This window comes from Bemisia tabaci, chromosome 1 (genome assembly GCF_918797505.1).
Source record: "Bemisia tabaci chromosome 1, PGI_BMITA_v3".
NCBI lineage: Eukaryota > Metazoa > Arthropoda > Insecta > Hemiptera > Aleyrodidae > Bemisia > Bemisia tabaci.
This window is the reverse complement of record NC_092793.1, coordinates 24,124,504-24,149,419: the sequence shown is the minus strand read 5'-3', so window position 1 is coordinate 24,149,419 and position 24,916 is coordinate 24,124,504. Positions and strand designations below refer to the sequence as shown.

The window sequence follows — 24,916 nt, the reverse complement described above, 5'->3', positions numbered from 1 at the left end:
AAATACCGTCTCTTACTTTGCTTCTAATGAGAACCTAAAATTCAGAGTCATGCCATGCTTATTTCTGAGAGGTAAGAGTAGTTATGATCGTTTCTAGTGTCTCGTTACTATGCCTTAGTGTTAGTTACCTCACTGCTGCTTTCTATTTGCAATTTTTCTATTTCCTGTATAGCTTTTCATTAGAATAATTAATTACACGTTTGTATGGATCTTCAGGTATTTAATTCGAAGCTCATCTGATCAGAATACCCCCGTAAATCTTTGCTCATGAGTGCTTTATTAATTTTGAAGTTCTTACTGATGAAAGAGCGTTTTGATTTATTCGCGACAGAGGGAAGTTGATAAAAGCTTCGATTTTTATCATATAGTTATGCTAAATTACGTGGAAAGAAGCCAAATGAATTACGGATATTCACTCTTGACTCCCTCAGAATTATAAGCTTTTCTTGTACCTATCAATTTTATCTCTTTTTTTCTTTCTTTTTTAACTGCCTCCCTTCCTCTCTCTACCCCCTCTCTTTTACCATCCTTTTTCTCTCTTATATTATATAACCTATCACCTTCGAATAGGGAGGATTTGTTTTTAAATTCATCAGGATGTTTCAATTGTTTCAATCAATTATACCTCTTTTCTTTTCAATGCGGTTGACTTTATCGAAACTGTACTTTCATAGATTATTTTTTTACGGAAATAGGTAGTATTTACTCAACCCACTTTTTTGAGCCCGGAAACAGAGATAAGGTAGTGATGGATTTTGTTAATTAGTCGGCTCAAAAATGGCCAAGCCGTTGTAGATATATGCTAGTCAATGTTTTACACTTTTTCTAGTTGAAGCGAGTGCTGATATATTACATTACATCGGTAACTCTATTGTGTAACGGATGATGAGAGATCTATTTTGCTATTAAGTACAACTATCTCATAGGATGCGAGCGTCTGCCTTTGGAGTGTACTCGAAATTAAATGTGAATGTTCAGAAAAAGTGATATTATAGCCAGGAGTATTTGAAAATGCTGGGATTTAATAATTTCATAACACTTTTATAAATGAGAAGAGAAAACAACCGTGTTGGTATTTACATTGGAAAATACATTAAAAAGTATTACGAGCCTTGTGATTTTCTAATTATCTCAGTATATTGAATTCACTTTAAAGGAACGTTCCCTTGAACCGGTTGATATTGGTGTACGTGTAGTCCAGAGCACAACTTAGGGTGACTTTTATAAAATTCCACCCTATTAATACTCAAAATATCTGACATAAATTTCATTATTTTCATAAAAATTTGGGATATAAATTTCATGAACGAGACATAATCAAGTCGGTTCTTTGAACTTATAAAAAGGAAAACAAATAACTTTAATCACATTTTTTTGAAACTTATATAAAAAATCATACATAATTATTAAAATCCCTCAAAATTTTTGAATTTGAGGTCAAATAAGTCGTGTTTGGAGCACACGAGTCATCGATTTAGAAAATATTTGTTACTAATTCTTGAAGAAAAACTGTCAAGATGGCAAAGGCTGGACCTGTTAGGATGCTGCAGACGCCATCTCACACAATTGAAACAAAGCATCTTATGATCACAGCATTTTGAAATACTGCATTTAGATCTTCAGTATCCGCATACTCGCCTGCGGCTAATTTTTTTTCTCTCAAAAAAACTTTGGAGACTGACGAAACAAAAAGGATAAGCTTGTTCTGGACTTTTCTTCAAAACTGTAGCTCTGCTTCTGAATCTATGTTATCTGCTCAAACACTCTTACAAATATCAATGTACTTCAATGTGTCTCTTCTTTCTAATAAATGACTTTTAAAAATGTAAATATTTTTATACCCCTCTTACCTGAATGATATTTAATTATCAAGTAATTTGTATTTACATCCAGCAAATGACCTCGGCACAGCATTTGAAAATATCTACTTATTAAAAAGAACAAAGAAAATGCAGGCGTACCAGAGGGCGTAGTAATCAATGTTCTTTTGTCCTCGGTGATTTTTACTTGAATATAGTTTTAACCTTTTGTTAGAAAGCTATAAAGTTAATTGTAGAAAGTTAAAGTGTACTTATAATTTATATATAATTAACACTCTTTGCACTTCAGCACGGAAGTGCAAATAATGAAGTAATTTTTCATAGTATCTGATGTAAGTACCAGAACCAAAGACGGATCGGTTTTTTGACCGATTCATCTCTTTGAGCATATTTGTTGGTTGGCACGCTTTGGTTTTCCTCTACATTTGAATTTTTTCTCAGAACTTAAGTTTTGAAATTTTCTCTCAAAATATTTCAAGTTTTCTCACAGTCCCTATGCCTCAACCTCGAGGTTACCTTTTGAATTATTGCATATTTGCAAATTTTTGCGACTCTAATCCCTAAGATCGCAGCCAGATAATACTGATAGATCACGTAGAGAGCGATGCCTCCTATTTTCCACCATAACCATAACCGTAACCATAGCCGCGCGCGCGCTGTCTACTTCGTCTCCGGCCTCCTCTTTTCTTTGCACGCGTTCGTCCGTACTTGCCGTACATGTTCGGCCACGGCGAGGCGTACGGGTATTTGGCAGCCTTGTAACCGTACCTCTGAACGTTCATCAAGAACAAGCGAAGTGGAACGTTCACCCGCTTCGGCTTGTGGCGCTGGAACATATGAAAGAAATCACATACGGCAATCGATTGATAGAGATGAGCTGTAAGATTTGGCGAAGCTCGCAAAAAAATGAACCGAACTGGAGAGTAATGGAATCAAATTATTCAATTGGACGTATTTCTATTAAACAGAACTACGTGCAGGTGAGAAACATGGGGTGTGCTCTAGAAAGCTGCATGAGAAACAATGTAAAAGTGGGCATGATTCCTTTTAAGGAATTGAAAAAGTGGGATTTTGAATTCAGCAAACAGAACTACGTGCCAAATGAATGCGGGATATATGTGCCGCGGGCATGGTATATGTGCGTTGTGGACAGGGCTCATGAGTTAATGACAAACGAGGCGAGCTGCACGACGGCATCCATCTCCGTTGACGTCACTGGCGCTTTATTATTCTCATTCACTCTTACGGCCAGAGAACTGACGAGCACACCTCATGTTTCTCACCTTCACATAAATCTGTTTGATAGAAATACGTCCAATCATGGGGAATTATTATGAAAAGGGGTTAGTGAATGGAACGTGTTCGGCCTTTCTGGCCGAGAGTTTTATCGCAGGTATAACACTGCCGTGCTAGGCAAGAACACCGTAAATCCATCAAGATTTTCCCTCGTTTTTTGGAACTTAACACTTTATAAAATAAAAACTGTTTTATCCATGCACCTCAAATTTTCAAGTTAAGTTCTGTACACGATTTGCAAAAGAATTCTGTAAAAATATTGTCCCAAGGTACACAAGTTTTTCTGCTATGATACATTGTTTCCTAAAAAATGTGAAATAACGTTTACGGCGTTTTTGCGCTGCACGGCGGAACAGCTTTAGAAATGCAAATTCAAATGTTTATAGCCTAGATTAGCGCATTCTTGAAAAATGGAGAAACTTTCCTCATTAATTGTGAAGAGGAAATGTCTATTTAAATGCCCTCAGAAAATAGCGACGCCCGTGCCACTTGTGGATTCAAACCAGGAAAAAACCTTCTCTCCAAAATCATGGACTATATGTTCATATAAAAAGGTAATCAGAGAAGTTTGACGAGAAAATAAAAGGATACTCACCGGTATTTTAGGAGGCACAACAAGCTGGAATGAAAACAAAACAATGTCATTAGAAAAATGCATCTAAAAGCACAGACGCATTTAGCATGGACGACTAGACAATAGGCAAACTGAAGCATCCATGGATACATGTTTTATAAGATTATGTAGCATCGCGTCCAAGATATTGGACTCCATGCTCATCCTTGATATACTTACCTGCTCATCTCGTCCAAGATCTTGGACTCCATGCTCATCGCTAAACGTCTCACTTCTTTGCTTGAGCATGGAGTCCAAAAGCAAGTAGACCTCCCTTAGTTTTAAAGTTCATCATGATAGAAAATCGTATACTTTGCTTATCCAATCTAACCTGAACTAAACTAACCTAACCTAACCTAACCTAACCTAACCTAACCTAACCTAACCTAACCTAACCTTACCTAACCTTACCTAACCCAACCTAAGCAATGCACAATTTTTTTCGAGAACACATTTTTTTGTCTTTAATTCACCAAAATTGTCTTAATACATTTTTGGACCCCATGCTCCTATATTGTCAGAGAATACCTGCGTCCCACAATTTTGGACGCTATGCTCACTTCGATTTTTCGAAAAAATTATCCCTAATTAAAGTGAGCATGGAGTCCAAGATCTTGGACGTGATGAGCAACCGAATATCATATAGCTGAGCATGGAGTCCAATATCATGGACGCGATGCTACATTACCTTTTATAATCAAAATTTCACGTCGATTAAAATGTCGATTAAAAGGGTTATAGCTTAATTAGGAGTTGGTTCCAGTAATTTTCTTTGCTTAAATTGTGTTTCACATGAAATGTTGGTTTGAAAACGTGTATCATTATGCTTATATTTACTCTTTGACTAGCAGTCCATTTTTGGTTGAAGTTTGCAGCTCAAAATCTGGTATTTTCGGGAGTGTTTATCCAAAATTATAATTTGCTAAATCATGATTCGAAATTTTTGGATTGTAAAGGAACATTACTTTTTCAATTCGTCGCTTTGCTCACATAAGGGCGGAACTACACCTAGAGATGGGCCCGGGAAAGCATTATATGGACAACACGGTTCATCTCAAAGTGTAGTTACGCCCTTATGCTAGGAAGACGACGAATTGATGCAAGTACTAACTGAATAGCAGGAAACTGACTTTTTAGGACTGTAGAGAGTATTTTTCATAGAAAGCTCAAATTCTGGTTTCTCAACCCTACTTGAAAAAATTATCTTTCGTACACTAAGATCTTTTATTGGCGGATTCAGCAAATTGGCAACATTGTTTTTCCCTTTTATCCTATGGAAATGTATCGATCCTTGGAGGGGCTAGGTACTCCGACAAGAATCGATTATTCAACATAGGTTTAAATTTAGGAAATCCGATGTTGCAAAGCCGGGTCCGGCTCTGTCCGGCCACGCTTGTTTCCTTTTTACCTTCGATAGCAGAAAGAACGAGGAGAAAGGAAGAACTTACCGGCACGTCTGGGTCTTTCTCATCTTCTCCTTCCTCCTCTGGTGAGCCTTCCTCCTCTCCGCTTCCCTCACCTTCCTCGTCTCCTTTTGCCCCTTTTCCATCTGGATCCTCCTCATCGTCGCTCTTCCCGCCTCCTTCTTCCTCTCCACCATCCTCTGGGTCCCTGCCTTTTAAGTCCTGGTCTTTGCCTGAGGTGTCATCGTCCTGTCGAAAAATAAAAGACGTGCAACTTACTAAATCTAATGGGTGTTTTTAACCAGATGAGAGCTATCCGTGAAAGGCTTTTTCAAAAACGTGTACACGGAAAAACAATAGATTGCTGATTTAATACAATTAAATTGTTAAACAATTTGTCCGACATGTTTCAAATGTACACTTTATAATAGTGGGAAGCTAATTTAACCGCGGAGGTGTTTGTAAAATCTGCATTGAACGTTTCGGTTACTTTTTTAACAACAAAATTGTTAAATCAGCGATATAATTTTTCCGTGTACCTGCTGAAACACCGAAATAGCTCAGCGTTGTTTTTCAACAATGTCTTATTGTTAGATAAACCCTGGTAAAAATTGGCGATAGGAGCTGCGTTTCAAAATACTATAGGAATCCTTATAGCCGGCTAAAGAAGGCAATAGAAAATCATATAGCTAGCTGTAGAAAGCGGAGGAAATCATATATCCGGGCTGTACGAAGCTATAAAAAAGTATACAGTCGGGCTGTAGTTCCTATCGCCGGGCTTTACACTTTATCGCCATTGGCTATAAAAGGCTATAAGAAATTGTGTAGAGGTTCGTGTGCTTTGGTAATTATTAAGTTTGATACGGAACTACCTTTATATTTACAAAACACACATTATATTTTCCTTTAAAACATTTTTTTTTCATCAATTAAAATGAGAATAGTCCATACAGAGTGTGCAAACATTTCAAAATCATGAGTTGAAAAACGCTGACTCCGCAAGATTCTATTGGAGCCTAACACAGAGCGGAGCGGCGTGCTGCCAGCGATAAGCGCGCACCAGTGCCTACAAACCTAACAGGGATACTTCACGCATGGCGCAATGCGTGAAGTATCCCTGCTAGGTTTGTAGGCGCTGGTGCGCTTTTCGCGCTGGCTGCCCGCTCGCCGCGCCGAAGCGTGCCACGGCGCTTGAAGCAACTATTTCACACCATAGGTATTGGACAGTATCATACGAAATTGAAGGCGCTCCAAGATATTAGGAATATCCTTCAAAAGTACGGAGCTTTCGGCGCAAAATAAATCAAGATACTACGGCCCAAAAATAGAGCGGTAATCCAAAAACAGTCCTAGCATCCGTAATTAGTAACATTTAGCATACACTTTATCGCCTGGCTGTTGCTCAATCGCCATCGGCTATATAAGGCTATAAGAAATTGTGCAGCTGGCTATAGAAGCTATTGAAAATCTTACAGTCGGCTTTAGGTCTAAGGGTATTTTGGAACACAGCTTCTACTGCCAATTTTTACGAGGGAACTCTTTTTTCTTTGTTCCATAGACCTATCCTATATTGCAAGCTTCAGGGAATATTTTTCATTGGCGTTAAGCAACAAGAGATGCAATCGTAATGATTGTTCGCGCACAAAACACCCTGCTAATTGTGCGCCGAAGATTAAAAATATTAAAATTAGTTATAATTTCCTCATTTAGAAGAAACAAAGCTTCCACTTTCCATCATCGTAAAATTCTTCGTTGATCAAATTTGTAACAAAAAATCCTGTTGAAATAAGAGCTACGAACAAGGACAAATATCTTGGACTGATTATACTGTTCAAATTTGGACCAAAATAGGCAAGTAGTGTCATTTTAAGCAGAGCTCCTGTCAATATTTCTCAAAGGTTCAGTTACATCCAAAAATAACTTCAAATACTAAATCACGGAGCTCAATCTACCCATCAAAAGCTATTATTTGATTTTTCCAGACCGTGTTGTAAAATGCGTCACATAACGGTGTACTTCTCATTCCCAAATTATCCTTTACCTGGTAACTCCATTGAATTTTAAAATAAATAAAGACCTGACAGTTCAAAATAATCAATTTGCAGCTGCTTGACGGTGACACATTAAAAAATATGAATTATAAAAACTGATAAAAAAGATAAAAATAAAAACTGAGATGCGATAAAGGCAAAAGTGAAGAAGCACTAATAAAAGATTGTTTAACTGAAAGCTGTTGATCACTGCATTCTTTTTCGTATCCGATGACGCAAGCATTTCATGAGACTATATTGTTATAGCGGTAATGACATTGAAACTTTTACACCAGAATTTCTCTTGCTGAAGCTATCAAATGACTCTAAAAAAGCACACAAAGATACATTCTTCTAGACGAACTCTGTACTTTTAAATAATGACATTTTTATTCTATACTCGATAGGATCATGTTTAAGTATTATAAACAAGCTGAATGATTTATCAAAGCAAAAATTATTTGACTTACCTGAAAAATAATGAAATAAAAATAATAAAAATTTAATTAAGCGGATACCGAGATGATGGTGAAGTATAACTTCAACCATAAACTCTAAGTAGCGTCCGTTCAATGGAAACTCCGTAAAAATTACTCAGGCCAAAAGCTTGGTCACACCATAATGAATTCCATTTTCATATTGATATTTTTTGCATCTTATACATTTTATTCAGAAATTGGTGTTTTTATAGTTAGATTCAAACTTGTGATCAATTTCATGAATCCTCAATCCATTGGAGTGACAATAATGCAGAACTGCAAAAATAGTCTTCATTGTTACGCCCTGAAAATTGACTTCCGTTTTATTTTTTGAGGGAATGGCTAAATTTGTAATGATTACAAACGTTTTTGATGATTTTGAACAGGTGTTTTTGAACCTTGAGTTCAACCTTCGAGTTGATCTACCTCTTCAAACAAACGCGATATCTTTCTCCGTCTCACTTTAGGCATGGACATGAACATGAAAATGGCATTAAAATGAAAATGAACATGAAAATGAAAATGAACAAGAGCATGAACATGAACATGAACATGAACAAGCACGTGGGCGTGAACATGAATGAATAAGAATTAGAGAATGAATTTGCATACGGATATGCATACATATATGAATATGACGATGAATTGAAACCGTTTACTATGTAATTCTCTGTTGCAGCAGCATCATTTTACAAGAAAAGCTATAATTTTGAAGCAAATTAACCAAATTGAATCATGATAAGTTAATAAAGCAAAACCATTTTGCCGGGGTGAAAAACACTCCGGTAGCACCTGATGCACAATGGAGGAATTCGAAGCGTGGAGGGCGCAAAAATCCTTGAGAAATTATGCATAACTTGAGAGCGGTAGAATCAAGGAAAATAAATTTCTATGCGTAAATCGTGGAATCAAAAACCTTCGAGGCTTTTTGAATATAGCACGTTGGAGCATGGCAGTAAAGCCGTTTCGCACGCAAAAACTTACGGCTGGGGGCTTTCCTCCCTTATCTGCACCTCCACCAGCATCATCGGCGTCTGCATCGGGGTCACTTGCCCCCTTGGGGTCATCTGCCCCATCGGAGTCCTCCGCCCCCTTCTGCAAAGAGTGTTTCACTTGAAATTCATCCATGTAGTGAATTCAACTTCTTATGAATTTTTCAAGCATACTTTCATGAGCCTTATTTATCCACCTTCTCTCAGAGATTTGATGAGGCAGCGGCTTTTACTTTTGTATAAAGCTCCGATTACTTTTTTTTTTTTTTTTTTTTTTTTTTTTTTTTTTTTTTTTTTTTTAGGAAAACGCTTAATTCATTGGAGGTAGTCAAGGGGAACACCGTGGTAAATAAGATCACCTCTTTGCAGGATCCCTGTGATGGGTAAAGAAACGGCAAATGAGAATTCTTCCGTTTCCAGGGAACCTTTCGGATGATATTCATTTTTTTGGAGACTTTAGATTGAGAAACTCGTACTCACGTGACCAACTTATGGATACAGTGTCACATTTTTGGAGAGTATTCAAACATTTTCATGGGGGTTGTTCCTGAAAGTTCTTTTCCTGATTATCCAACTTACCTAGGAGCCTTTGATCTCTAAGTGGATGACATTGCCGTGGACAGGGATCTAACCGCTGTTGAACCTTAACCTTCAAAGTTATTAAACGAAATCGCTCCGTTATTGAACGAAATAGCTACATCTTATTTTGTTTTCTATTGTATGTGCGATGAAGCGGCTTGAGTCCTTCGAAAATTCGTTCGGCTTTCGGAGAATTCTTCACTGAGGAATAGCGATATTTTACCAGCTACTTTTCGTTTTGCCAGACATTTTCACCTTAGTATAAACTTGTTTCGGTATTTACTTTGGCTGTTCCAGACGCCCTTAGAAGAATGTATTGCAAAATATTGCATTGATGAGATCTCTTGTTTTCAAAATGATAAGAATAAACTTTATTCCTCTACAGTAATGTGTGTTTTCAAAAAAAAAAATTGCGCGTTTTGATCATCCACCCTGTTATGTTCCCAAAAATTACTTATTTAGTGTTCCTTTCTTATACACAGCACTGCATTTAAAATGCAAGATTTCAGCCTATATAAAATTTTAAGATACTAGTTGAGAGACATTCAAGTTTTCAACTTACACCTTTGCCAGCATCAGGTCCTCCAGCAGCATCCTGAAAAGATTAAACAAAATATTACTACATACCATACTATATTTACTATATTTACCAGTAAGCTTGAAATAGGTATAGGAAGCATCTAGAAAACACGAGGTTTTCAGGGCTCTGATAGGATTGCGTGAATGCCCCCTTTTTTACTTGTTTTGAGATGCATAGGATTGCGCGAATTTTTCTGGTACTGAAAACTCACATGTTTGCGCAAATATTCAATATTCAACGACGAAGCGTTAATCTGGCAACCTTGGTAGTTTGCGGTAGATAACTACATCGCGGAAGACTGTTTGTTCATTCACTGCACTGCGTTTGGCGCAATGCGAGAAGTATTCATGCAGTCTTGTAGGCGCCAATATGGGCTTTACGCCGATAGCACAGTTTGACGCAATACGTGAAGTATTTCTCCAGTCTTGCAGGCACTAATAAGCGTTTGACGCCGTCCACCGCTTGGCGCGATTATTCGCATTAAAATAATCGCGGCCGGGGCTTTTAAGGCCCATGTTGTGTTTCGACGCCGTATGAGCATTCCAACGTTACCTCGTTTCTCCCGATCAATTTTTTTTTCCGAGAAAAGGCAGGAAAGTACTTTATAACCACGTCCATTATTTACACTTCATTTATCATTAGAAGGTAAAACATCGATGACATTTCAACAAACTAGCCTCAACTAGCGAATAAATACGTTTTTTCCAACTGTTTCCTGGTTTGCCAAAATTCTACCTAATATTAACTTCATTTTAAATTCACGCATTCCCGTGGAAGATTTTAAGGTATCTATTCGTATGCAGTCCTTGTGTCTTTTTCGCGTACTCTTCATATATTTTCTCAGACCTTTCGCGCAATCCTGGATTACCGGTTTTCAGTACTTACCCTGAATATACCAGAAAAGTTGGAACGGCAAAAATCAGAAATATTCGAATATTTATTTCTTTGGGGCTGCATGAACACCTAATGTGACGAGTATTCAACACTATCATTTCCGTAAATTTTGTTAAAGAAAACAAACACTTACAAATTAGCCAAAAGCAAACTGACAATATAAAAACTAAGCATTTATACTAAGGTGCATTTTTGGAAGAAAACTCAAGTATGGTAGTCAAAACTGATTGCTGGAAGCTCAATTTGAAGCGTAGCGGAAGCCATTAAAATTGTTAAGGCATCAATAAACTACAATTTAAGAAAAACATGCAATATTGCGCAGGGAACTCAAAGCCATTAACCATTTGCTTGAATCTTCCAAGGCATTGTAAGCATTAAACATCATGCAGAGGAATCTCACCGTTGTTGACAATGAGCACGATTAATCATTGCGAACTATCACACATTCAATTTTTTTCAAATTCAGCAATTTTAAAAGCTTTCCTTAGAGGGAACCTGAATGTCCATCTAGATCACATTTGGACGAATTTCTATCAAACGCAGAACTACGTGTAGGTGGGAAAGATGGGGTCTGCTCGTCAGTGCTCGGGCCGTAAGAACAAATGGGAAAGATGGCGTGTGCTCGTTAGTGCTCGGGCCATAAAAATAAATGGGTACGATGGGGTGTGCTCGTTAGTGCTCCGGCCTTAAGAACAAATGGAAAAGATGGGGTGTGCTCGTCAGTGCTCGGGCCATAAGAACATAAGGAAAAGATGGGGTGTGCTCGTCAGTACTTGGGCCTTAAGAATAAATGGGTACGATGGGGTGTGCTCGTTAGTGCTCCGGCCTTAAGAACAAATGGGTACGATGGGGTGTGCTCGTCAGTGCTCGGGCCATAAGAATAAATGGGAAGATGGGGTGTGCTCGTTAGTGCTCGGGCCATAAGAATGAATGGGAAATATAAAGCGCCAGTAATGTTGCCGTCAACGCGCTTCGTCCTTAACTCATGAGCCCTGTCCACAACGCTCCAGACGCATATCCACGGTTCATGAGTTCGGCATTTAGTTGGCTCACAGTTCCGTTTGCTGAAATGGAAAAGCGGGGTTTTACATTCTGTCAAACGGAACTGTGTGCACATGAGCCATGGGCATATGTCTAGAGCCTTGTGGACAGGGCTCATGAGTTGATGCTTCGGATCGTCGCCCTTCGTCTCAGTCGTTGACGCCGACGTCACTGGTGCTTCATGATTCCCATACATTCTTACGACCCTCGACCGACGAGCCTACCTCATCTTTCCCACGTGCACATAGTTCTATTTGATAGAAGAGCGTCCATTTGTAACTTTTGTTGGTTCTAAAACTGTAATAATTCATAGTTAGAGATATAGCTAAGATTACGAGCGTTGGAGGGAGTTGGAAAACTGAGGGACACGACAATTTTTTAAACCGGGCAACACTAAAAGTGTCGTAGGCGTGCCAATTTGGAGGTTAGAATTTGAATCAATGCAAAAAATGAATGATTCTTGACGCAAAAAACTGCCCTGCAGGCTGATTATTGAAATTGATAGATGAAGCTATAGACAACAGTAGCGTGGCGTGAATTGCGATATATCGATTGTTGTGCCATTTAAACCCATGAAAAAAGATCGATTATCAGGGTGTTCGCAGCGAACACCTTAAAAATCGATTCTTTACCATAGCTTCAAATGGCGAGATATCGATAATCGATTATTCACGCCACGCCGCTGATAGACAAAGAAAACTTATAGAGTATGGAGCGATCCAATTGGTTGAGACGGATGGTTCTCAAAGACGAACGGAGAAAATGATGAACTATACTGTAGGATCCCTCGAGAGTTGCCTTTCGTTAAGCCATTACCTACCCCCTTTGTCCATTTCAACCACCCGCTTCCACCAATAGGATCCTTTTTGTCTTCTTTGTCTATAGCTTTGTCTATCAATTTCAACAATTAGCCCACTGGAACACTTCTTTTGAATAACAGAAAAACAAGAAAAGCTCATCTTCCATTTTTTGCAGGCTCTTCAGTATTATCCTAACAACACATGAAAAAGGAAGAGATTTTCCGTAATTTTTACTCTCGCCACACAAAGATACGGAAGCCGCCCTTCCTGAAATTACGGGCGGCAACTGCGTAGCCCAATGTCCGAAAGACACTTCGTGCCTTCAAAGGCCAGATTTGTGCCAACATATACCTGCACCAAAAATAATAGAGGATAGCAGAGAGCAGACTCGTCTGGACAATACTGTACAAACAAAAGCCAAGATTAGGATATTTTGGCTTGGTTGATGCCTCGATGTAAATCGTAATTGAAAATGATGATCAAACGAAGTGGTAGATAGCTGATCATAATGGTTTTAGTCGTTACCGGTTAACGATTTTATCCAAGCAGCAGGAGATGAACGCTTTTTGATGTAAATGAAGGGGTTGCCTTGGTTGGACGGAACATAATATCACACTGAAAAAAAATTCTCGGCGTTTTTACCAAGGTCCGTTGGTACCTTTACCATCTCCCTTTTTTTTTACCAATTATTGGTAATTTTACCAAGACAGACTAGTAAGCTTACCTAAAAACCGGTATTTTTACTGTTTTTCTCAGGTAAGAATACCACTTTTATTGGTAATCAATTCCCGGTAACTTTGCCACTTTATCTCGGTAATTCTACCACAGTCAATAAAAAATATTGGCGTCTTTACTAAGGTCAAGTAAAATTACCGAGAAAGTTCAATAATTTTACCGAGATTTCTCGGTAAAATTACCAATTCCATAAATGGTAATTTTACCAAGAAAAAACTGTGATCAAATAGAACCCTGAATTCTTGGCAATTTTACCCTTTTCTTTGTAAATACACCGAGATTTTTTTTTTTTTTTCAGTGTAATGGTTTTAGTCGTTACCGGTTAACGATTTTATCCAAACAGCAGGAGATGAACGCTTTTTGGTGTGAATGACGGGGTTGCCTTGGTTGGACGGAACGCATCAGGAAAAGCTAGCTCGTTAAGTTATTCGGCAAAATTATAAACTCCGCAAAGCTCGTAGATAGCTGGTAGCTTCGAAGACAAAGCGTAGGAGAATTTTTGGGGGTCTCCCTAAGATAACTTCACTCACATCATCTTCCGGGGAAGGATCCCCAGGGCCCGCCTTAGCAGGGTCTTTTGGTCCTGCTGAGTCTGACCCAGGATCCGCATCTGGATCTGCATCTGGTGATGGAGCGTCTGCTGCCTAAATCAAAACATGCTCAGCAAAAACGAAAACTAACGGATTATATTTATTTAAAAGTCAGTAAAAATAAATAAATAAGGTTAAATAGACATGCAAAACACGAAAACGATCCTTTCAGAACACAATTTTTGTGCCCCGTAAAACAAAAATGCAAAATAGTTACATCGCAGTGTTTAAAAGAGATCAAATTTTAACAATGTGATTGGGTGCAAAATTACGGTCAAGATGACATTTCACTTGAAGGAAAAAAATTGCGTCGATGAAACGACAGAAACACGTTTTATGTGGTGCGTATGAAATACTTTGGTGTAGTAAGATTGACACAAGTAAAAGTTTGCATGCCTTTCGAGGAATGTCATAAGTGTTCTTGTTCTACCTGTGAATTTGGTGGAGTTTAAACCTCTGGTCCGCCGCCTAGGATTCTAAAAAATGAAAATGCTAAAATATCTATTCTCTCGGGAAATGAAAAAGGCCATGACACGTTCTTGTGCGAACCCGAACTTTAACGAAAATTCCATGTTTTTCAACCGCAGTGCAGGCTGATAATTCAAGATTTACCGACAAAACGCACAGGTATGAACTCGAAAGCCTTGTTCAATTTGTAGTTCGTACAATTGTAAATATATCTGTTCTAATTTTCTTTACAAAGAAAAATTAAATTAATGCAATTAAATTTTTCTGTTAAGAAAAATTAAAAATACTATATTCATTTAAACACGTCCCCAAATATTTTCCCCCTGAATTAATTATAAAGTCCGCATTCCTCTGAACGAAACCATTTGCCCAGAATATTCGAATACCCCCCCCCCTCTCCGCAAAACAAAAAAAAAACTAGTCTCCTCGAAAAAATCTAAATCCTCAGGAAGCTAATACTTACTGGTGGAAAATAGAGCTCATAATCACATTTATTGATGCCTAATAAAAATCAGAATGACCCACTTAAGTTATTGGCAGTAATAATTGGACTGCATTTTGCAATTTGGAACTATAAATTCTGCCTCATCTGAAAAAAAACACTTATGTTCATAGGGAAACTAATGGCTCATACGTTGTTTTTAAACCGGGCCAGAAATTATGGTTCCAAATTGCAAAATGCAGTCAAATTCCAGTTTGTTTAACAGGTCTTCGAGGTAATTCTCAAAATTTTGGTCAGGTTCCCATGCCAACTCTTCTGTTTGTGCAAATATTGCGTCCGTCCTGGGTCTTGAGGGCTTTTTAAATCCACTCGGTGACGTTGGAACTATTATTTCCCCTTCATTATATCCACATGTGTTCATGGTGGGTGAGTATATCTTGAATGTGAAGTCATTCTTCAAGGCCACTCTTAAGTGCCAGGTGCAGAGTGATCCTATAAACAATGGTGCATGCTACACTTCATGCAAATGGGAGATAGTGCAGTTACCGAGGTCAACCAAACCGATCATGCATCAGAGTACGAAGAAACAGAAAACCTCGAGTTTTCGTAATGTATGTGAACGCGCAAGATACCGATTGACTCAATAATACTACAAGTCAGAAAGTTGTGAATTGTGAATAAAAGAAAAACTATGAAGGAAGGTTAAGTAAAGTACGTGAATGTAAAGAAACGCACACAGAATATGTTTAAGTCTTACTTTAAAATATGGATTGTTCTCGGGTGGATAGTAATAGCGTGACTGAAAAAGAAGGTACAGATCGATCAGTTTATCTGGTATGATTCAGTGTTGGTAGGGGCCGTTTCAGTCAATTTGCCCTTTTTTTCTGTAGGTATCTCTTTCTGTATGTGTTGCAGTATCTGATGCAGGCTATTGAATTCTTCAAAGCATTTTTAAACGAGTTCCCCACGTGCTACCTGACATTATACTAACTTTTCTTCCGGAACAGTTTTTGATAATTTGTCTGATCTATGTTACCGATTGAAAGACTAGGCAAAGGCGTAAATGAGGTCAATCTGTGATCATAACCTCACGGATATAAAGTAGTGGCTGCTGCGGAAAAATGATGGATCATAATTAAAAAGCTTCTGCTTTGTAAATTTCATATTTACTCACATCAGGATTGTCTTTATTTGGTTGACCCCCACCAAAGCCCAATGCTCTACCAATCTTCTGAATCTGGAAATTAACGGTATGGAGCACATAAAATAGTGATACAAATTCAATAGCGCAAGGTATCGCTTTGTGCCACTATATCTACTTTTGTTTGCAGGCACGTGATTAATTATCAGAGAAATGATAACATTCGCATTAAAATGATTGACATTTTGAAAATACCATGATTCCGTCGGTTTCATTCTGTAACCAAAAAAAACTGAGAATCAGTTTATAATGCTTAGTTTTTTACTGGTCAATTGTATTCGGCTTATCCGAACTTTTCATGATCCAAACCGGCCAATCATACCACAATCGTTCCCTTAATTTAGTTTTTACCGTATGTAACTACAACATGCGGGGAATCAATCATCTAATGCGTCACATCATTTTGATCTTCATCTTTTATCGTCTTTTCTAAAGTGGTCTCTAGGAGGGTAGTCATAAAGAAGTTTGAACAGTGTTTCTACCAGACATTTCTAGTTTCTCTTACGGGAAAAAATCACAATCCCATATATACTCCTTGCTGATTTTGGCGCTAGATATGAAATTAGTTGAACCAGTCAGAGGTACGGTTGAGTCTGCCGAAAGTATACTCGAATCAACCATACCTCTAGCTATAGTGCAACTACTCTTATATCTGACGCCAAAATTAGCCAGAAGTAAAGTTGCGGGATTGTGATACTTTTTTTCCAGTGATGATAATGCTTTGATAATTAATACATGTGTTCCTTTAATAATTGTAATAATTTTGTAGACTGGACATCCTTAATTGAAGGTTCATAAGAAAAAACAAGAGAGATGAGAGAGAGAGAAAGAGAGAGAAAACAAGGAAAAAACTAGCAAGTCGATTACCCCTTTCAATTTATTCAATTCTTCATCGTAATCTCCATTAAGAAAGTTTGTCGTTACTTTTCCCAGTTTCTAAAATAGAAAGGAAAACTCATTGAATGGATAAGAATTGATGCTTGAGAACATGCTAGTTTAGATGAGGTACAAAATAAAGCAAACATCAAGGATGCAGACCATAAGTTTGGAAATATATTGGACCAGAATTTTAAAGGATAAGTTTGATGTAACCGTTAACAAGAGGAGTGCACAGGTTTCAATTTTTGAGAAATCATACTTTGTCAAGTTGGATCAGAAAATCATTATTTGAGATTTTTCTCCCATTTGAGCTTTTTACCGATTTCATATATTCTGAACTGGAAACTTAAAGTCACTTTGGCTCCGGTTTCGGTGTAATTTCTGTCCAAAGTAAAATACTATGGAGCACTCATCTATACTCTGGTATCAATAAATCAGCTTTGAATTTTTACGGACCAAGGTCCCTAATCTCGAGGAAAGTTTTAAATATTATACAAAATATAAACAAGTTTGAAGGTTCATACTGAACTGAAACAATACAAACTTTACAAGTTTGGTCAAGAGAAAGCTCACAGTAAATGTTTTTTTACTTCCTCGTTCGAATTGAACTCGTAGGCCCTGTCCACACAAGCGCGGTTCTCGGAACTTATTATTAATCAGCCTAAAGTTCGCAAGTGTTCGCCTGAAGTTCTGCAAATTGCATTCGTGTGAACAAGATGTTAGGAAAGTAAAAGCTCTATTTACCGCGGTAAAAAATAAAAATTACGTAATCTACTTACAGCTCCGTCGGCTGGAGGATCTTGACATTCTACCAGCTGCTCGGGACACTAGACGAACAAATTTAAATCAGTGATCTCATAAATGTTTTTTTTTACCGACATATCCATTTGGCTCTATGAGTAAATTATCTAGCTCTATAACAACGTAAGATGAATTTAAATGCACCTGTAAATCAATGGCACTGTAAGTAACATTATAAATTTTCATCGAATTTGCACGCTGAAAAGTTCACAGGAAATGATCAGTTCCTACTCTACCCGTTTTCTACCATCCCCCTCCCCCCGCTCTCTCCCAACCGTGGGAGGCAACCACCTGTTGACGTCATCGACGAGTGTTTCCACGGCCTCATCAAGAGTGTCCTGATGCCGTCATCAGTCGTTAGTAGCCGAAAATAGCTGAAAATATCTTAATGAATTCTGAAAGAAACGGTTGCGATGGTTGATGTCACTGAGGGATAAATGGCGTGATAGAAAACGATGGATAGAGGAGGAAATTAGCATTTTATAATAGATAGATTTCGTCGCGATTAAAATGTGTATTTTAAAACTGTTTCGATCTTCTGAACCCAATTCCTTTCGATAATGCAACAATGGTTTTAAACTCAGGGGCTAATTGATACAATAACACACAAGATAATACACAGTGATAATGATGCACAACAATGTATCACAAGATACTATCCTGGGCGATACAGCGATAAAAATCCTGATAAATCAGCGATATTATCCTATACACAAAGAGAAGAATAAGAAGGATGCAGAAAATGAGTTGCCAAATAGTTAATAGACTCACTGGTTACGTACCTAAACTACCATAATTCTTAATAACAGCTTTGAAAAAACGAAATGTTTGTTCCCATTTCATTTTTGGTTTATTTTAATTTGTGGAAAACTTGAGTGAATGAGGTTTTATATTTTATCTACTTTAATAAAACTAATTCCGTTAATTTTACTATATTATATTTTTTCCATTTCAATATTCTTTTTTATTACAGTTAGTTCAACAGTTTTTGGTGGTTTAATGGGGTTAAATTTATCAAAATGTATATGTGGAAGGACCGAGTTTTGTGGCGATTAGGCGTCGCAGAGCGCTATGAAAGCAACTTACATGTATGTATAAACGAAACATTACGGATACATTGCCACCTGGCTTGTGAGCCTCAAGGGTTAGATGAGGCTATTAGGTAAGAGAAATGTATACAAGTTCTATTGAATAATATTATGCGCTGTTGCCGTCCCTATTCTTTTTTTTTCTTTTTTTTGAGGGTCAATGACACTATGTTTCCATCTACTGAATAATCAAGCATACGTGTGATGAGATTGTGGTTGTAATTTGTAATTTTTTTTTTTTTAATCAGAAAACAAATCCTCGATTCCTTGCCCATAATTATAACCAGCACGTTGGACCACCTGGATGCATCAATTCACCTTTTAACCACGAAAGAATATCCCGAGCGATTACTTCCACATATGTTTGGTCCTTAGATAGTTTGAGGGGAAAGCCTTCCCGGTTGACCCGATCAACAGTCTAGACGAAAATGCGAATATACGATGAGAATGTGAAAAAAACGAAGCTAAAATTAGACTGACCCGAGAATCGACGTCTGTATATTGTTCCTACCTGAAAAGCGAAGAGCGCGAATGAGACTAGTCCAATCACCGAAATTGAAGTCATGTTGTTGCGTCCCCCAGGTTATGTCCCCTGGTGGAATGAGTCGCTCCTGAACCTGCCTCTTGGCGCAGCTCGGTTTGTTTGGGAGCGTTTCGGATGTTTATGCAGCTGTCAAGAGTCGAACATCAAGCAATTTCCCAGTTTAATTTCCCGGCGCGGCGGTGTCCCCCTGTCGGAGTTTTTTCGTGACCGAGCCATCCATCACGCGTCATCGGAAACCGCGCCGTGACGATCGGGAAATTGCACGCGGAACCACGAGGAAAGCCTGGATTTTCTAGGGATAATGATTTTCCTGGTTCACGTAGTTGAGTCACTTGCCTGTTGGGAACCGAGTGCACTTAGATTTTCATCGAAAATCATCTCGTGTAAGCTTTGCGGAAATTTTATCGTTCTTTAGCCTACCACTTTCAACACATGTTCTTTCATTTTATTTTCTTTTTTTTTTTTAAAACAAATTTACATTTTTTTCATATACATATATGAGGACTTATATGTAAAAATGGCGGATGTGAAAAATGACCTTTTCGAAACACATTCAAAAAACTGTTTTGGCATCGAGCAAATTTTGAGAAAATACTTGAGATGTGATCTTCGAGATCTGTACATTATGTCAGAGCCAAACATTAAATTTTTGTGTGAACAAAACAGTATTTAAGCGTGTTTCGAAAATGTAATTTTCCACATCCGCCATTGTTACACATAAGGCCTCATATTAGTTTAGCAACGCGCCTTTTTCATTCACCAATGGGAACAAGGGTTGTTAAATCAATTTTGATTTACCTCAGTTTGACTGAAGGTCTATAGCCATGAGATGTCCAAGATTTTTTTTTTTTTTTTTTTACACGCAAAAGTTTCAATTCAGGTCAAATTGACCCTTACTTAAATACAGCAATTTGGACAGCTCCTGAAGTATAATCTTTTTTCTATCAATGTTTTTGATGGTAAGACATAGTTCTTTGTTTACTTCGTCACCTTTTTGGTATCATACTAGCTCTTTATTCTCACCCCCCTCCTCTCTCTGTCTCTCTCTCTCTTCATCTGACATGTATACAATCCCCCCAGAAGAGATAGTCGGGTAAAGACCCGGCTTGGAACTTTTAGGGGTAGTCGTCAAAAGAAATTCCCTGACGCGACACACCTCTCGCTGAAATATCAATTTTTAGAGGTGAGCCTTTAAAGGCGCTTAACGAGCCTCTAAACATATTTGTGCTTTTTTTCAAAATGATTATAGATTTGGACAAATCATAGTATATTTTGAGCGAACTTAACCTTAATTTTTCTAAAATTCCAACACTAAGACACACCTCATCCACGCGTTGCTGACAGTGCAAAGATACAACTATATTCGTGCTGGACGGATGTCTGTATTGTATCCGCAAAATTAAAAGGCGCGAGACGTGAGCTGCGCAATGCTCCGCTCCACGCTGCCAATGAGGTGTCGGTCAGATTCGAGAGAAAAGTTTAAAAAACGAGGCCCGATTGCATCTTTCCTATCTTCAGCTGTGTTCCTCACGTAGACCTTGAAGCACCATTAAAAATAAGACCAATGGAACCAATACAACATTAATATAGAGCAAGGGAATGGACGGGCGTTGATAAAGGCGCAGAGATACGACTATTCGTGCTTGACGGATGTCTGTGTTGCATCTGCAAAATTGAAGGCGCCAAGCGCGAACTCGCAAATCTCCGCTGTATGTTGCATTTGAGGTGGCGCTCAGATTCGGGAGATAGAACGAGAAGCCTGGTTACGTCTCTTCTAACTGCGGCTGTGTTGGCACTCGATTTTTTTCCGATTTGATGTCTAATTCTTCTTTTTAAAAAACCTACATCGAAAGCTCATATGTACTAGCCCCATACAATCCACGGGCCAGGTGTTTTTCGCAAGCCGCGGGTCAATTAGAGAGAAGATAGATAACTTGGTTCAAGCCTTCTGTGGTGCTTAAACCAAGTTGAAAAATCATTAGCCAAGCCATCCATGACTGCTTACATCAAGATTCAGCCGGGTAGCTAATTTTAAGCAGCATGCTTATTTCAAGCCATATGTTTCTTGGAGGCAAATTTAAGATTTTTTCTAGCTTGTTTCAAGCTGATTTTGATATGTTTCAGGCTACTTTTTTTCCAGTGGCATTTAAAGATTAACGTTAGATAGTACTCCTTTTCCAAGCGTGTCAGTAGCTGTTTGATGGCGAAAAAAAAGCCAGAAAATTGTTCTCATTTTATTCAGAAAACCCTGAGAGTATCAAGGCCTTTAATATCCTCAACACCATATCACAGTGCATCAAGAAAATTTAAAGTATATGTAAATTTAAAAGGCTCAAATAAACAATGATTAGTGAAATAATTATTACAACCAAATTCTGAAAAGAATGATCACAATGTAAGAAAGTTTATTCTAAAAAAAAACGTTTATCATGATATTGTGCACATTTGCCTGTTTGCAAAACTAAACTTTTCTGTTTAGTGAAACAATTTATTAGTTGTACTATTCCACAAGAGTTGAAAATCTAAAGACCCCTCAAAAAAAAAAAAAAAAAAAAAAAAAAATTAAAAAATTCTCAGCTTCCACAATTTTTAGGGCACCTCCATAATTTGGGCGCGACCGCGCGGTCGAGAACAATTTGCACCTCTGCTCTTCATATCAATGTGGATGACGGAATCATTATGAAAATTTCTGTAGATATTTTAAGTATTGAAGTATAGACTACAAAGATGACAGCCTGACAAAAATCAACCAAAAAAAGAATGTAAGATGCAAATATTATAGTAAAACCTATAAAGCCTGGGGATCATTTATTTTTTAGGAATTTTAACCTCTAGTAAGATGAACTTTATCTAGAAATTCTCTTTCTCATTTGTATTTCCAAAAAATTATTTTCCATTCAACTTTTGTCAAACTTACCTCAAGAATGTAGAGAACTATCCTCAAAAATCGTTTTCGACTTGTTTAGTAGGTAACTCAAGTTATGTCTTTGGAGTTAGAACTAAGTGTACCATCTGATTTAAAAGTTATTTTGAAAGCTCCAAAAGTAATGAATAAAGTAGCAATTTTTAAAGTAAACTTTCCACCAACAATTTTCATACATTTCATTTTATAATTGAGAAAATTATATTAAACATTTATTTTTCTAATTCCAGCTAATCTCTAATGTAGCTTATGTACATCTGTCAAATCTTAAGTCTGTAGCTCAAATCATTTTTGAGATAAGTGTGACTAAAGGTGGGTCAAATTAACAAGTACTTACCTAGATTCGACTTTGTTACCTAGAAACTGCGTCTAAACCGGGTTAAATTTCGCCGGAGGGGAGGGGGGAGGGCTCCTGCATCCCCCTTCTCTGGGGAGCCTCCCCCGCGGGCCCAGGAACGCCTGGGCCCGCGGGGGAGGTCGAAAATCGAGTCAGTGCCAGCGTCAGTGCGGACTGTGTCAGGCGGCTTGGACATCTATGGGCTAAAGTCCGTATATGAAGGGCATCGATCAAGCACATCTAGACACTTTTTTTTTACACAGGGTTATATTGTTTCATAAACCGAAGGTATAAAATCATTAAAATGACATTCAACGCAAAATAAAACCTCGTAAATAGTATCTTACGTATAATTAGTATAATGACGTATGTTGTGGTTATTCTTAATCTTATATCCTTTGTATTTAGTCCGGTGACTTTATTTCTCCCACATTCTGTTCGATAGCCGTGGGAAACATAGAGAGTCACTATTGGTCCACTGCGGACGGTACAATTAGAGTCCCTTTATACTGAGAGTTAAGACAATGTGAATTCATTTCTGATTGGTTACCGTATTTTAGGCCTCGAGAGTTTTTAGGGTCACAAACGGAAATAAAGATTACATTTTCACCTATTGCAAAGCTTATAATCTAGAATGGACCTAGGAATAAGTGTAAGGGGTTATCCCCTAAAATGGTGCTACTATCCCAATTCGATGGATGATATGGACATTTCCAAATCATTGGAGCTATACCGCAACTCAAGTTGAGGTTGTACCGCAACATTTGGGTTAGTAACCTAATTTATTGGGGTACTACCACAATCAGTTGGGGCACTACCGAAAGTAATAGGGGTTCTACCGCAATTAGTTGGAAATGTCCATATCCTCCAAAAACCTCGTGCTTTTTTTTATTCGTAAAAGATTACGAAAAAGGTTCAATATGTGTAATCTTTATTCCCGTTTGTGACTTCATGAGGGGTTGTTGTCTTAACTCTCAGTATAAAAATACAAGCTACGCGCATGCGCACTCGGTCAGAGTGCACAGTCGGAGGGTCGTAGGTGTGATAGCGGCTGAAAAGATTGTAAAAGCACATCAAAAAGCACGCGTGGGCGATTCCTCACAAAGCGGCCGGGGGCTCTCTCATAGACTTTATTTATCTTCATCTGTGGAATCGTAAGCGCCCTGTCGACGTCATCGCTGCGTCAGTCCATTAAAGGCTGCAACCGCGACGCCAACGTTGTTGCGTGGAGCCGGGCGTGACGTCACGGTGACGTGTGCACTTTAACGATTGCAGTGGGAAGCGGCGCGACAGATGGCGAGCTGCCAATCCGTGGGCGCGGGGAGTCGCGGATCGCGGGTCGCGCCAGGGACGGAGGCCGAAGGGATGTCGAACGGGTTCGAGTCATCAACCGGGAGCGGAGGAGCCGTTATCAAAACATCGGATGTTGCCCGGGTGTTTTGCACCGGGTTCGTGTCCGACCGATAGCTTCCGCCTTGCCAAATCACCGTCCACATCAGGCGAATTTTATTCAGAGGTTTGGTACTTTTGTGCAACCTCTGAGCTGCCACTAAGCGAATTTTATTTGAAGTCCCGAACCTCTTTGATAATTTTTGTCCCGGTGTGTCTCATCAATCACCATTTTTTTTTTTCAAAAAAAAAAAAAATGAATAAATTTAAATGTTGTTTAAAAACAAGCGGGCAAGCTATAATACGCACTTATTAGAGAAGTGATCAGGGACCGAAAAAATTCGGTCTTAAATATACTTGGCACGAGTCTCAACTTCACGTAAGTCCGGCTAGGCGCTTCTGATTGGTTGGTGTTGGGGTTTGGACTTATCGATGGATGTGGCACCTCTTCGGGAGAGAGCCGACAAAATTCGGTCCCAGCTGTTTTCTGTGTGAGCGCGTTTTTAAGTTCCAGACGAAGATGAGCAACGTTGAAATGGAACAACTCGCTCACCAAAATTTCAAACATCGATTTTGATGAAACCGCACTACCGCTAAAAAATAAATTAAAGAAAAGCGATTATCGACCTCCATGCTTAGACATCAGAATCATCAAAGGTATCCTTATATAAAAATGTTACGCTCCTCTCCGCCATCTTGTTGTTGAGCCGATGTGCCATTTGAATGCAATGCGCTTGAACGTATGTGCATATCGACGAGACAAGTGAGCGAAACACAGAATTGTCTCTGAGCTGCATCAATCATCTTAACAAATTGGTTGATTACGAAAATGTGTTTTTGGAGTGGATACCTCAACATTCTGCAACCAGGAGGAACTAAGAACCGCAGAATCAAAAATGAGACCCATCGCGATGAAAAAACCGTGAGCTTGGGAGGTTTTAATCGTGATGAGTACGATACTCAGGGAGCGTTCATAAATTACATGACGTACT

The 24,916-nt window shown here is 38.4% G+C and overlaps 1 protein-coding gene across 2 annotated transcripts; it reads right to left on the bottom strand.

The window, feature by feature from the left end:
* Positions 1 to 1,002: 1,002 nt before the first annotated feature.
* LOC109041307 (uncharacterized) lies at positions 1,003 to 19,428 on the bottom strand. 2 transcript variants are annotated; one of them, XM_072298391.1, is made up of 11 exons: positions 19,243 to 19,423; positions 17,622 to 17,669; positions 16,831 to 16,899; positions 15,937 to 15,999; positions 15,520 to 15,561; positions 13,793 to 13,906; positions 9,775 to 9,807; positions 8,626 to 8,736; positions 5,178 to 5,381; positions 3,712 to 3,735; positions 1,003 to 2,647 (listed from the first exon to the last, which is right to left on the bottom strand). In XM_072298391.1, exons 1-11 carry the CDS (start codon positions 19,294 to 19,296, stop codon positions 2,432 to 2,434), a joined length of 978 nt encoding a protein of 325 aa, XP_072154492.1. In that variant the 5' UTR covers positions 19,297 to 19,423; the 3' UTR covers positions 1,003 to 2,431. The 2 variants fall into 2 exon arrangements, with proteins under 2 accessions (XP_072154492.1, XP_072154494.1); XM_072298393.1 differs by lacking the exon at positions 8,626 to 8,736 and having other exon boundaries at positions 19,243 to 19,428.
* Positions 19,429 to 24,916: the final 5,488 nt, after the last annotated feature.